Genomic DNA, 15,619 nt, shown 5'->3' with positions numbered 1-15,619 from the left:
CAGATGCCAGATAAGTGAAAACAAAAACAAAAAAGATTTAACTATACCCAATAGTTATGTAATTTTAAATGTATATAATAGGGATTCAGACTATAGATTCATTCCTGGAGGTAGCTTGTTCAACTTCAACATACTTGAAGGACAAAGTCAACACATTCTGTGATAAATTGTGTATCCTGAGCTACATAGGAAAACAGTTGCATCTGACCTTAAAACATGGGAGAAGTAGGAAGAAAATAAGAAAATATAAATGTTTTAAAAGACGAACACATTTCACCATCCCCCTTTCCCTGATCAACTGACTGTGGTAATCTCACCAAACATTTCCAAAAATTAACCCCAAAAATGACACCTGAAGAAGAGATTACTCTTCTGAAAGATCTGAGTCAAATCGTAAGTGATGAAAATCATGGTCCATCCATGATCAATTATAGGGTTGACAGCTGTAAGAAAACATTTAAACAACACTGTCTTCTTGTCTCATGCAGTTAGTCAAAGTGGGTATTTTTTAATTTCCCAACCCCCAGTTTGTCAAAGAAATTAGAGAAATATAAAAGCTGAAGGATAAACATTTTAAATAAGAATTCATACTACAAGGAAGTAAGAATCTTTCAACTTTTATTTCTAGGATACATTTCATCGGGAACCTTTTGTTTTCTTTACAATTTCCCTCTAAGAGAAATGAATACAATAAAAATATCATCCAACTACCAGCAATGTTTGTAAGCAGAAAAGAATCTAAAATCTCTGGTGTGATAATATAGGATTTCTTAAAAAATATAAACTTCATACCAGAAATAAAGCCTGAATATTCTCTTTTTCTCTAAAAATATAATTTTTCCTTCTTTGCTCTTCCACGTAAATCTTATAATCAACCATTTAATTCTAAAGTCTATTTTTAAACTAGTAATTATAATGTTATAGCACTGTTTTTCTCCTACTTTGTATCCTGTTCTGTACTGTGAATCAACTAATAATTGCAGAAGTGTTAAAAAAAAAAAAAAAGATGCTGCTAGGTTGTAGCAAGATTTTCCAAGATATACTACTGATCCAAAAAAAAAAATTCCCCATTAGCAAACTGAAGTCTACTTAACAAATTGCATTTTGCCATGTTTATGAAATTAGAAAATGCGTACAAAAAAGCACTTTTGCAAACTGTAAAGCTCTAATGGAAAATATCTTTTTAATCTTTTTTGACTAGATAAGGCTGCTGACTGGTACAGAAAATCAGGGACAGAGGCTCTGTGAAAACTTTTTTGTAACTACTTAAATTTGGGGAGAGATTATAAATTGCAAAGAAGTTGGGTGCACAGATCTCACAAAGATTGACTGGTTTGCAGTGACATATGACTACTTTTCTTAAATGAGAATAAAGACCAAGAGGCACAGGAGTAGACCAATACTTTACACCAGACTGAGAAGTCAAGCCTTCTGTCTCCAACTAGGAATAAGAAGTTAGTTTTTCCCCACTTCAGACCAGCTCCTTTATGCAGAGCTTCATTACTTATAGTCCATTTTAAAGTAGTATTCCAAAGCCCGACATAAATAAGTAGAACAGAAAGTGTCTTTTCTTTAGTTTAGGAAGATAATCAAAAAGCCTAATTATAAACATAGGTACAACATAACTGAACCAGAGTTATACTCTCCTACCTCTAAATAAAAAGCATAATCCACCACAACTTTTTAGGGTATTTTGTGGAATACAGGAAGTTAAGCAAAGGATAAAAAAGTTTGGTAACAAAAATAATCCCAGTGAGGGCTTGCTTCTTGTTTGCTAGAATGCAAAATGGACATAAGAGAAACTTCTTTCCATGAGCCACCTTAATGAAACTAGACAGTCCTATGAAGACACACCCAGCAATGAAGGGCTGCAGAAATTGGTCATCTGTACCTAAGACACTAGGTGACCAAAGGAAAGCATCCTCTATCATCTAAAGGATGAGTGAACCAACAAGAGGGAATGGGCCTGGGTTTGCTAACAGAGCTAAGCGAGCTGGGTATGCTGGGGAGGCTGCCACGAGGGGCTGTGGAGCCTCCTTCCCTAAAGTTTCTGAACCATCTTCCTGAGCCCTCTGAGGGCACACAGGAGGCCTAGTCTAGCACAGGGAATGGGCTAAATGGCCTTGTAACTTCTCTTGTGGCCCTCCGATGCACTTACTCTTTTCTTTAGTGCCTTCTTTCCCCAAGAGAATATTCAGGCCAATTTTGTTTTGTTTTTGTTCTTTCTGCATTAGTGAGAATTATAAACTAGCAATTTGGAATACCCCTAATCTCACTGAGTATCTTACGATAGTAATGATAACTTGAGTAATAAGAAGGAGGAACTTAAGTGCAATTTACACAAGAGTCAAACAAGCCCATGTCATATTCTGATGATTCCACATTAATAAAACTTAGCTATGATATGTAAAAAACTATTTTTGCCAAGGTTTTAACTACTGAACTTTAAACCAATTTCAGTATTCCATGTAAAGGTCATTTATATTGAAGTAACATGCCTTCATGTTTTCTACATACAACAACAAAGTAAGATTTTTTAAAATATACATATATTTTAAACCAATTCACTCCCTTTACAATCACACCTTCAGTCCCACATTTAAAATATAAACCCAAACTGTCAAATGAAAACAACAGTGGACCAACTGATAGTATCATTTAAATGAAACAATAATTCAAGAGAAGGTTAGCATTAAAACTTAGAAAATAAACATAAACAGATTCATTGGACATCTACTCATATGCCTGGTGTGTTCTGAAATGAACCTCACACAGAACAGACCCCACTGGGATATCAGACAACCCATTCCTTTCTCACTTTCTCATTCCATGAGGCATGTCTATGCATTCCACTAGGCAAGGCTCACTGAGGTTTATACAGTGATTAGTTTATCCTAACAGCAGAGACTAATATTAAATACACAGCCTATTCCAGAATTGGCATATGCTCCCAACAACTGTTTTGTGCACTCCCTGAATTATAAAATAGTCCAATCTTTTAGGAGCATAAAAATGAAAGGGCTTAGATCTATTCATATACATTGTGCATCAAATGTTAGTAGGTTAAGACAGTAAGGTGAAAAAAAGGAATGGAAGGGTACAGTAAATTTTCTTTAAACAATTCCATTACATTAGACAGCATTGTTAATGACATGTATTTATTTTAACCAGATTATGAAAAAAAGAAAAAGAATTATTACCAGAATTTGTATCAATTTCTTGGAGAAGCTAATAATAAAACATTAAATATACATATTTACTTGTATATTTATTTGAAGTATCTTTGGTAGCAATTGTGTTTCCTCCACATTATAGGATTTTTCAAAATAAATGTCAAAATTAATTCACTAATCAGCATATGAAAGATAAATTATGGTTATTATTCTTTTGGTTTTCTTTTGAACCTATTAACTTGCATTAATCATGCACTTAACTCATGATCTGTTTAACTTGTGTACATATAAAATGAGAGACTAATACCAGAAAGAAATTAGACAGGAATGAGAATCAATGACAAAACATAACAATGACAACTGTTCTTAAGGAATTTATTTTTAAATTATAAGATTTACAATGTTTTGATTATGCAAAATAGCATAATGAAAATTAAACCAAATCAATAAACCAAAAGAGAAAGATAACTTAGTTTTCTTGAATATCAGTACTGAAACCATCATTGTAAGCCTCTGATGTTCCAATCATGTCTTATGTAGAACTAAGTATAATAATTTCAAACGTTTCACTTGTGGGTTTAATTTCTCATTTTCAACTTTTATGAACTGTAATGTAATTTATTTCAAATCCTATTACACTTAGTCTTTATACTGCAACAGCAGCAAATGGCCCATGTGCAATCAAATGTGGAACTGGGGCACAGCTTCTAGCCGCAGACAGAAATTACACACTGCATTCAGTACATCAGAGTACGTTATATTAACCAGAGCGTAGGGTTTAGTACACTTATTGCAGGGTTGGTATTTCTTCCCCTCTGAGCTGAACCAGCTGAGCTTCTGAGCTGACACACTACTGCTGTGGATAGTAAGGCTGCTGTGGGGGCTGAGGGAAGGGGTATGAAGGCTGCTGGGGTCCTGGGTATGGAGCCTGTCCAGGGCTCTGGTGATACACTGGCGGATATGGCATATTATACTGGCCGTACGCGTAAGGATTATAGCCCATGGGCATGGGCATTTGGCAATACCTAATGGGAAGAAGAACACAAGAAAGTTGGATTGGTAAATCAAACACTAGAAAATGAAACATACAATAATTATTCTAAAATGAAGTTTTTTCAAGAAAGCCATTCAATGGTGAGAAAAAACAGCTGTTTCAAGGTACTTGCTAGAGAAAAGTGTTCTATCCTGTTACTAATTGAAATCAAAGAAAAAAGTGTTGAATACTACCCAAAAAATAAGATTGTTGAAGGAAATAAGACTAAATATTCAACTATGAACAAGGAATAAAAACGGAGACCCTTCAATCTAATGTGGCAACCTAAGTACACTTCTGTTTCACAAGATTCAATGTTCACTGTAAGGCTCATAAATTTACTATTTACAAAGTTTTAACATTTGGAAAATACAATGTACTTACTAAGTAAAGTTTGGAAGACATCTTAAAAGGCAGTTAAATGTCTGGATTTTTAAGACTAAAAAAACTATCACAAAGGCAGCTGATCTTTAAGAAAACACATGCCATAATTAGATAGATTTCTATTTAAGAGTTGATCAGAATGCCAAGACGTCAAAGTACAGGTATGTAAAGAAGGCCTTATCAACCTTGCTATGCTAAGCTCAGAAAAGGCACCTACCTGTTTATCACCTAAATAAAGAAGACCAAGGAAACATTCTGAATTCCATATAGAAGAGATATATTTAATATAAACCCAATATGTAAAAACTAAAAACAAATTAAATAAGCCTGGGAAATGGCTACTCAATGACTCAAATAAAGTGACTATAACTTACTTTTATTTCTATGTGAGCTGACAATGTAGCTTACTCGTTCATGACACCTCCATTCAGAGAAGGGGTGAGCTTGTTTTTAAAAGACTAACCAGAGCTAGAAACATTAGCCAATTCATTGGGATACACAAAGTTTCAGCCTTACCCGGGATACCCTGGATAGGTGGGGTATGGGGGTCCCTGGGCCTGCAGAGGGGGAGCTGAACCAGGAGTTTGTGATGGAGCTGGTGCAGTGGTCCCAGTGCTCGCTGGAGCTGGAGCTGGAGCAGTAGCAGGAGGAGTTCGATTTGCTGGAAGCACAGGAGGTGGAGGCCGGGCTGGGGGCTGGGGCTTAGTAGGCTGTAAGAAAAAGTCAGCACTGACAAAATGTATCAGGTTTCTGTCAAATTGCTATCAATCAAAATAAAAGGGCATATGAGAAACTCTGGAATCCAACCAAATATATTTCTAATTTCCATTCTTAAATGTGGGCTCCAGAAATGTACTGTAGTTGAAAAATAATTCTCCAATTTGTGGATACTCCATAGCCACTGCTCTTTCCCTGATGCCTAATATTTAATCATTTACTGTTCATTACTGCTCCCATCAATGGTTAGACATTTGAGGTGGGAAGAAGGAGCAGGTCAGGTACAGTTTATTACTGTTATCTCTTCCTGGCCCCATGAATTTTCATATGAAAAATTTTAAACACCAGAAAATTTAAAAGAATACTATTATAAACAATCACATGTTTACCAATTAAATTAATTATTAACATTTGGCCATCTTTGCTTTATCTATAGCTATATCCATGTATTTATCTATCTATATATTTGCAGAACCATTTGAAAGTTAAGTTGCAAACTTCAGGACACCAGCCCGAAAGACTTCAGCATACAAGTCCTAATATTCTCCTACATAATCACAATACCATTTCACCTGAGAAAATTAATAATTATTTCCTAATATCATTGAGTATCCACTCCACATTCAAGTTTCCCTATTTATCACAAAAGCTCTTCTAGACGTTTTTATGAACCAAGATCCAGCTGAGGTTCATGTATTGCATTTGATTATTATGAATCGTTCCTCTCTTTTAATCTGGAATATGCCCCTGGTCTATTTTTTTCTATGACATATGCTTTTAGAAAAGACCAAGCCAGGTGTCTCACAGAATGTTCCAGTTCTAGACTGTCCAACTGTTCCTAACAGCACAATTTAATTTCTTGTTTTATCACTGTATTTGCTATAAACTGAAAGTTGGTTCTAAAGACTCCATTAGATTTAGTTAAACATTTTTAGGCAAGAATCCATGAGTGATGCTGTATTCTTTATACCGCAAAACATCAGAAAGTTGAGGTTGGTCACCTGATCAAAGTGGTGACCACCAGACCTCTACAATGTAAAGTCTGTGTTATCCTTTACAGCAAGCAAGCTGTCAAGAACACGTAAAACTTGCATTTTAAAAATGTGGTTGCTTACTCACCGGCATGGTTCTTGGCGCTGGAGTTGGAGGCGTTGGCGTGTGTCCCCCTGCTGGAGAGGACTGATACGCAGGTGTAGGAATTGAAGGAGCACTAGGTTCTCTGGCAATGCTTTGTTGCAAGTCCCTTATTAAAGACAGAAGTGTTAGAAATTAACACAATTTTGAAAACCAACACATACAAAACACCAGATCTTTTTCTTACTTTCATACTTCACGTATGAAACACAGAAAATATACTCAAAACAATGATGGTATTTTAAAATATACTACATTTCTGTTCTTGACTAGAACTAACTGAAATCTTCTTTCTTCCTACTATTGAATAAAATAAAGATAGTTCTTATTCTGTTTCTGAAGACCAGGGAAAAAGGTAAACTTTTTCAGAGATCATAGTTAGAGCCAGACTAAGGAACATGTCAAACTGAGCAAGTGAGCCTAAGAAATTGCCCTCTCTCTAACAGGAGGTCGTCCCCTAGATGAGAAACTCATAACATTATAATCTAAAAATTATCGGAAAACTACAACTGTACATAGTTACCTAGCTAATATTTTAATCGCTGTATTGTATCAGTGTTTACAAAAAACAACAATCTATTCGAAACCACTGAGCAAATTTCTTGATGAAAACTTTAAAACCATTGTGCAAATTTCTTGATGAAAACTTTCTGACAAATATTCGAAATGTGGCACTGAGATAGTTTATGTTAAAAGATACCTCATAATCTATTATTAAGGTAAATTCATTAAAGATAGAGGTTGAAGGACCATTAAAATACAGTATTAAAAATTTTGTTAATATTTTAAATCTCCTCTAACAGTAAATTGGAATCTCACTAAACAAAACCCTGAAGTAAAATACACTCTATGAAGTACTTGGTATTGATCAACTTCTCACTGTGCTCATTCACATGCACAGAGCAGTAAACGTGACATGTCCTGAAATGTCTACAACAGGACCTATTGTCTTGATGTAAACAATTAACAGCAACTCCGAGTCCCCCAGACCACACTTTCGCTGTCAAAAACAATCCCAGTTGTAAGATAAATTAGACACTCCACATAGAAAGAAAACTTACACACATTCATCAAGAAATCAAAACTACTTCTTAATGTTTGTAAATTTGTAATAAATGCTTCCAATATAAACTATAAGTTTTCAGTCAATATTAAAATTTGAAAAAGGTCAAACTTTGAAACATCTAATATATGTGTGTGTATATATATATAACTCACATATAGTAAATATAACATAATTATATTTAATATTTTAAATATTTTACTTATTTATTATAATTATCTTTACAATTATTTAATTAGATTTTGAGTACATTTAATCATAAACACAATATCTAGCATGTATAATTATATTATAAAGCATATGAGACATAATATTTTTTCCTTTGATAAACTCGAGATGGTTGCAGTAAATAACACATTTATAGGACAAATGAGAATTTCCTAGCCACTTACTAATTATATAAATCAAAGCTATTAAATCACAGAGCCATTTCTGTTTGTTTCACAAACTGGGCTTCTCTGCAAGACTGAGTCTGAACAAAGGGTTCTATGGCTAAAAAAAAAAAAAGGCCAAGGGTACAGATACAATGTCAAAAATAAAGTTAGACTAGTTGGTGGTACTATAAAAAACATGAAATCCCTATAATTATTTAGATTAATTTAATATAATTTTCTGAAAAGGTAATAAATTCACTTGATTCAAAAACTAAAAAGTGACAGGCCACTATCTACAAATTCTCATTCCACCATTCACTACCACAAACAGACAGCCACTATTTTTTATTTCTTATGAATCTGACCAGAGCTTCCTTATCAGAAATAAACCACTTCAAACGTGTATTTTTATCTTCTCCCTTTTTACATAAGAAGCATACTTTACACTGTCTGTAACCTTGTGTTTTTTTTACCATTATTTATCTCAGAGATTTTTCTACATGGGTAAATAGAAAACATCCTTTTTTTTAAAAAAATAGCTGCATAGTATTTCACTGTACAGATGTAGCTTTATTTCACCAGCCCTGGACATTTGCTTTGTTTCTATTCTTTTACTGGTACAAGCAACTTAGAAATGAATTCATTGATAAGTATGTCATTTCTAGCATACACCCTCAGAATAAATTCTCAAAAGCAGACCTTTCCAGGTCCCACACAAGTGCCCCACACAAGGACTGCCCCAATGTGCCTTCTCACAGCAACGGATGAGACCTGCTCCCCTACGCGTGCCAATAAAGCATGTTATCAAATTTCCAAATTTTTGCCAATCTGAAAAATGTTCTTTTTTTTTTTTTTTTTTTTTTGGCCTTGCCACATGGCATGCAGGATCTTAGTTCCCCAACCAGGGATCGAACTCGTGCCCCCTGCAGTGGAAGCACGGAGTCTTAACCACTGGACCACCAGGGAAATCCCTGAAAAATGTTATTTCAGAGTAATTTTAATTCATATTTATTTTATATTGAGCGAGGGTAGGTATTTTTTCATATGCTTAAGAACCACTCATATTTCATCTGCAGAATTTCTGTTCACATCCTTTCCCAATTTTTCTACTGAGTTTTTCCCTCCTCATTAGTATCTAGGAGTTCTTTATAAATTACGTAAATTTGCCTTTTGCCCATGAATAAGTTTCAAATATTTTTCCCCAGTTTATTACATTTTGACTCTTCTTATCATGTTATGATGAACTTTTTTTTTTTTATGGCTTCTGGGTTTTAAGTCAGAATTAAAAAGACCCTTCTTATTTCAGCTTTACTAAGAAATTCTCTAATATTCTCTTTTCATTTCATTTTATACATTTCAATTATGATCCTTTTGGAACTTATTCTGAGGTAAAAATAAAACTTTTGTTTTCTAAATGGCTAGGCACTTGTCTCTAACTTCTTCTGACTGACTTAGGATCTTTTTTTACACTAAATTCACATATGTATTTGAATCTACTCCTATTTTCTGTCTTTGGTCTAATGTGCCAGTATCACTGTGTTTTAATTAGAGACAATATTACATATTTTAATATCTGGCAAATTAGTTTCCCCTTACTGTTATTATTATTCAGTTTTCCTGGCTAAACTTGTTTAACGGTTTTTCTACTTGAGCTTTAGGATCAACTTGTCTAGTTTTACATGAAAATCTGTTGATTCTTTTTTTAATCAAAATTATGTTGAGGGACTTCCCTGGTGGTCCAGTGGTAAAGAATCCACCTTCCAATGCAGGGGACGCAGGTTTGATCCCTGGTCAGGGAACTAAGATCCCACGTGCCACGGGGCAACTAAGCCCGCGCGCCACAACTACTGAGCTTGCGTGCCTCAACAAAAGAGCCTGCATGCCGCAAACTACAGAGCCCATGCGCCCTGGAGCCCCTGCGCCACAACTACAGAGCCCATGCGCCCTAGAGCCCACACGCCACAACTAGAGAGACGCCCAAGCACTGCAATGAAGAGACCACGTGCCGCAACTAAGACCCGACGCAGCCAAAAAAATAAAAAAGAAAAAAATAAATATTTTAAAAAATTATGTTGAGTACGTAAGTTTATTTAGAACTGACATCTTCATGAAGCTGTCTCATCCTATCTAAGGACATGATACGTCTTTCAGCTTGCTCAAGTCCTCTTTTGTGTCCTTGAATAGTGTTTTAAAGTTTTCTTCATACAGGTCTAATAAATGACAAATTTATTCCTATGTATTTTATCTTTCTTATTGCTATTTTAAGTGAAGTCTTTTCCTCCATTATATCTTCTATGTGTTTATTTGTATGAAGGCTATTGATTTTTTAAAAATATTTATTTATTTATTTGGCTGCACTGTGGGACCTTTCTTTAGTTGCTGCATGTGGGATTCAGCTCCCTGACCAGGGATCGAACCCAGGCCCCCTGCATTGGGAGTGTGGGGTCTTAGTCACTGGACCAGCAGGGAAGTCCCAAGGCTATTGATTTCTACAAATTATTTTTATAATCACCTATCTTCAGTAACAATTCCTTTATCATTTGCAGAGTTTGAGGGTTGATTCTTTTGGGTTTTCAAGATGTATAATCATAAAGTCTGTAAGTAGTGATAGTTTTACCTCCTCCTTTCCAATTTTTCTATCTCTAATTTCCTCTTCTTTTCTAATGGTGTAGTCTGGTATTGCCAATATAATATTAAATAACAGCATTGATAATGGGCATTTGTCTTTAGGGGGAATGTTTATAGCGTTTCTCCATTAACCATGAAGCTGAGTTTTGTGCAGATATAAACAGATAAATAGATCTATTGTATATATACACGCATACACATATATTTTCATGTTAAGGAAGTCAATTAATTCCTATTTTGAGTACCAGAATAGTTATTTTCTCATGCTTCTTCCTCATCTATGAAGAGAATCTTTTTCTCCTTAGATGTAAAACTACTGAACCAATCACTGCATTACTGGAATAACCACCCACTCCCCCTTGGTCATGGTTCTTTATTAATATACTGGAGAATATCAATGGCAAGTATTTTATTTAGAAATTTCGCATCCATATTCATAAATGAAACTGGTCTGAAGACTTTTGTTTTAATCTTTGTCAGATTTACTTATCAGTAAAACTAATTAGGAGGTTTTTTTTTTTTAACCTCTAGAACCATTTAAAAAGCATTCTAATTATTTGCTTTTTAAAGGTTTAGTAGAAAAACTGAAAACAACTGGCCCTGCTCTTTCTTGGGGGGGTGGAAGAAAGTAGCTCTTAACTTCACCCACTTCTTCAATGGGAAACTGTTTAAACATGGACAGAGACAAGAATAACGGTCAGGTCATCTGAAGGGCTCAAGAATGGCTCATGAGTATAACAGTCTCTGGGTCCTTTACATTCATTACTAATGAGCACGTGGCTCTGTATACACCTGAAGGACAGGCTGACTGGATATAAAGTCTTTGCCTCACATTTGCTTCCTTTGAGTTCCAACAAGCAATCACTCCACTCTCTTCTAGCATGCAGTGCTGCCAGCCTGAATTTTTTTCACCTTTTTATAAACTGACCTGATCTTTTTGCCTGACTGCCTTTAATAGGATTCTGCCATTATCTTTTAAGACTAATAATTTATATGCTGGGGTGTTGACAGTTCTTGTTCATTTCTCCTGATCATATGATATATCCTTTCAACAAGACTTATTTTAGGAAAATGTTCTTGAGTCATATCACTAAATATTTGTTCTGGTCACTGTTTTGGTTTTTCTTCTTTGAAGGGAATTCAATTTTACATATATTGGATCTTCTCTGCCCACTTTCTCTAATCCTTTTCCATCCTTTCCTTACTTTGGTTTCATTTTCTTTGATTTCTTCTTTTCTACTTTGTACTCCTGTGTTTTCTTCATCGTCTATTCTCCGTTTTGCTCCTTCCCATTTCATCTTATACCTGTGATGGCTTTGTTCTTCTCTTCCACTTGTTTCCTGAATCCCGACACCTCATGTTTTAGCGCCTCCTGTTTTCTTACCATTTTCCTTGAGTTCTGGTACTTGTTTGTCGTGATCCTTAATGACTGCTTCCTAGCCTTTTCTTTTTTATTTTTTTAAATTCATGGTAAATTTTTCATCTGTTCTGTGACATTATTCTGGTGAATGTTCTTCATCTATTAAGTTTAGTAAAATTTTGTTCTTTCTCACCTCAATGTATATAGTATCTTTGTATCAATGTTGCGTCAACTCTCTATTCATTACTCCACATGGAATGAGTCCTATGTTACTCGCCCAGCTTTCCCAGTAGGCCCCTGCAGAAAGTGACTTTGCTGACATTTTCTGAGCTATAAACCCTCTCTCCCTCATGTTCTGTGCCTCTAGTTTCATGTAAGGAATCTATTTGCCACTTCAAAGTAAACTGCTTATGTTTATTGGCATTTCCTAAGATCTGTTACCCTGAGCTGTTCTGCTATCACTTCTGTGACATCACTGTTCTTCCTACATCTAGTTTCCACTCCTTTTCACTCTTTTGTTTTCAGATCATGCAGTTGTTTGCTTGTCGCTTTGTAAAACACCATGGAGGGGACTTCCCTGGTGGTGCAGTGGTTAAGAATCCGCCTGCCAATGCAGGAGACACGGGTTTGATCCCTGGTCCGGGAAGATCCCACACGCCACGGAGCAACTAAGCCTGTGCGCCACAACTACTGAGCCTGCGCTCTAGAGCCTGCAAGCCACAACTACTGAGCCCGCGTGCCACAACTACTGAAGCCCACATGCCAAGAACCCATGCTCCACAACAAGAGAAGCCACCGCTCGCCACAACTAGAGAAAGCCCGTGTGCAGCAACAAAGACCCAACACAGCCAAAAATAAAAAATAAATAAATTTATAAAAAAGCAAACAAACAAACAAAGAAACACCATGGAGGAAAGGAAGGAAATTGCCAACTCACACTGCCAACTCACCACAAAAGTCTCCACATACGATTTTTTTAAAAGAGGTAGCAAGAATATTATTTTTTTAAAGAAAAATACTTCAAAAGTACAATTTAATACACAAAATAAACTTACTTTAAGAGTTCATCCCTCTCTGTCTTCCGTGCAAACACTATATCACTGCATTTGTTCTGGAACCTGATGAGTATTTCAGTCAGCTCATTGTAAAACTATGAGCAAAGAACAAACACAAGTGATAAACCAGAACAATTTTTAATCTAAGAGGAACACAATCTAAAGCTCCTTTGTCAATAACAGTTAAAGCTACAGAGCTAAAATCCTCTGCATGAGAGACAGTCATACCACTTAAGTCCAGTAACTTAATATTAAATATGACCTAAGATTCCCTAAGAAAATAAAAATAATAAAATCATCGTTAGAAAGCACTGTCACCAAAAATTAAGTGGCAACAAGTTAAAAGTTTCATGATCATGAACAAGTTCCCAATTCCTAGAGAAAAGTCGACTTCTTAATAAAGACTCTAAACCTATTTAAGTGGATTAGATTTGCACATTCACTTCAGAAATGCAGGCATCATTTCAGAAACCCTCAGAAAAATTTCCAAAGGCACTCTGGTGAGTTTTCTCAGCTTATCTATTTCAACAAAGCATTTTAAACTGAATTAAAATGGCATTTTACTATCCTCTCTCTTTGGAAGGCTTTGGCAGTATTTCTATGCTCTCTTCAGAGGGTTTGACATTATATCTACCGTATTTACATCAAGATAACTTTATTAAGTGATCATTATGGAGTTAAAGTACCAAAAGGAATTACGTATTTGAAAAACTTAAAAATCACTTGTTCCCTCAAAAGCAAAGTAATTGGTAAAAACAAATATAAGCATTTCCCTAAAATATTTAAAGGAAAGGCAAGAAAATACTTAAACATATTTAGTAAGCACTCTGAGTCATAAGCAGATCACAAATCTATCATAATCCAAACTACCAGCACAGAATATAAAAGCCATACACACCCCCTTCCCCACCATATATCGGCTTTGACTACTACTCCTGTTCCCTCATAATTCACTCAGATTGGCCAACTTTCTATCCCCCAACAAAGTGTCACTGACCTTTTGACCTCTCTGGGCTAATTCCTGCTACCTGAAATGAATGTCTACACACCCTCTTTCTGCCTGGTGAAATATAAAATTCATTCCGCAAAGTTCCCATGAAATACTCCCACCTTCATTAAGCTTTCTCCCATTTATACCAAAGCTCTCAGGGGCCAAAGTCATTAAAGCTAAGAAATTCAAGACAGAATGATTTGGTCCAACTGGAAATACCAATTAACTTCCCAAACTATATCCTCACATCCACACTGGTTAGTTAGCTCTTGTTTCTTTTGTGCTTCATACCTTTGTGCCCTCCTTCAAATTAGCTACAAGTTCAACAAAGTTGTCATACGCAACAGCTAAATTCTTCAAAACTTCTTCTCTTAAATTAGCTTCATTGTTAGACTGTTTCATTTTTGAAAATTCCTGGTGTGAGACCTTGTTAAAAGAAAGATTTATGCAGTTACACTTATTTATCAAGTTAATATAGCTCATAACATTTGTACTGATACTTTCCCAACTATGAAAATCATATATGATTTCATGCAGTTATTACTAGATATTTACCTAATATATTCCTTTAGGAGTAACACAGTACTTTACAGCTTTCCTTAAGTAAAAAATACCACAAATTCAGTGGGTATGAAAATATAACCAATAATGTTTACAGATTTCTATTAATATGTAACATTTGCAAAAAACACAATCCTAAATGGATACAGATTTAGTCCAGGTTTATCCTTCCTGTAATTTTTTTAATAAAAATCTTATTAAAGTATATAAACTTTACCTGAATATTTTTAAGAAGTCCTTCTTGTTTCTTTAGCGATTCTTGGACTTTAGCTGTAAGACCCCCATAGATTCGATCCAGTTCAGTAACAGAAATAGCTTCTTCATTTATCACACCATCTTGAGCCAGAGCAGTCAAAAATTTGCTTGTCATGTCAAAATTCACTGATTTCAGGTCATTCTCCAGCCCCTCTCTTTCCTTCTTTACTTCATCAAGATTTGTCAGTAAGGATTTTAAGACATTTACAACCTAAACAATTTAAAAAACTTAGTTTAATTGCCCAAAAAACAGAAGCCAATTTCAAGAAAGGAACTATATACAAAGGTTCACCAGGGTCAGGGAGAGACAATCTCTCAGAGAGCCAAGTATAAATTGTACATCAGGTTTATTTAGATACAGACATTGCTGTACCTTTAGTGGATTCAGATTACAATAGCAGCAGCAATAATGATAACAGATCTACTGAACATCTATTATGTGCCAGGCACTGTCCTAAACACTTTACAAATATAATTTAATGTATTCCTTACAATACCCCATAGGGTATATATTTATTACCTCTATTCCACAGATGGAGAAATTGCGTCCCAGAAAAATTAAGTTAACATGCCTAAGGTTGCACAGCTACTAAAAGGAGCAGAGGTGAAATCTGAGACCTAAGTCTGCCTAACTCCAAACCAATCTCTTAACCTTGCTACACTATACTGCATCCTTGTCATGAGGTAGAGGAAGGTATATATATTTTTTTAATATTTATTTTATTTTATTTATTTATTTATTTTTTGGCTGCATCGGGTCTTAGTTGCAGCACGTGGGATCTTCACTGCAGCACACAGGATTCTCTCTAGTTGTGACGTGTGGGTTTTCTCTCTCTAGTTGTGGCACGTGGGCTCCAGAGTGCGTGGCCTCTGTAGTTTGCGGCACATGGG

General features: G+C 35.3%; 1 protein-coding gene across 2 annotated transcripts in view; it reads right to left on the bottom strand.

The window, feature by feature from the left end:
* Positions 1–937: 937 nt before the first annotated feature.
* Positions 938–15,619, bottom strand: part of LOC118904512 (programmed cell death 6 interacting protein) — a 62,627-nt gene continuing 47,945 nt past the window's right edge. For both annotated transcript variants that reach the window (XM_036870726.1, XM_036870727.1), the window contains exons 13-18: positions 14,691–14,939; positions 14,204–14,338; positions 12,922–13,016; positions 6,427–6,550; positions 5,107–5,300; positions 938–4,198 (exon numbers count right to left, since the gene is read on the bottom strand). In XM_036870726.1, coding sequence (XP_036726621.1) covers positions 4,024–4,198; positions 5,107–5,300; positions 6,427–6,550; positions 12,922–13,016; positions 14,204–14,338; positions 14,691–14,939 — 972 coding nt within the window. In that variant the 3' untranslated portion in view covers positions 938–4,023. The remainder of the gene's footprint in view (positions 4,199–5,106; positions 5,301–6,426; positions 6,551–12,921; positions 13,017–14,203; positions 14,339–14,690; positions 14,940–15,619) is intronic.

This window comes from Balaenoptera musculus, chromosome 11, assembly GCF_009873245.2.
Source record: "Balaenoptera musculus isolate JJ_BM4_2016_0621 chromosome 11, mBalMus1.pri.v3, whole genome shotgun sequence".
NCBI lineage: Eukaryota > Metazoa > Chordata > Mammalia > Artiodactyla > Balaenopteridae > Balaenoptera > Balaenoptera musculus.
The sequence above is the reverse complement of the archived record's forward strand: the minus strand, read 5'-3'. Positions and strand labels throughout refer to the sequence as shown.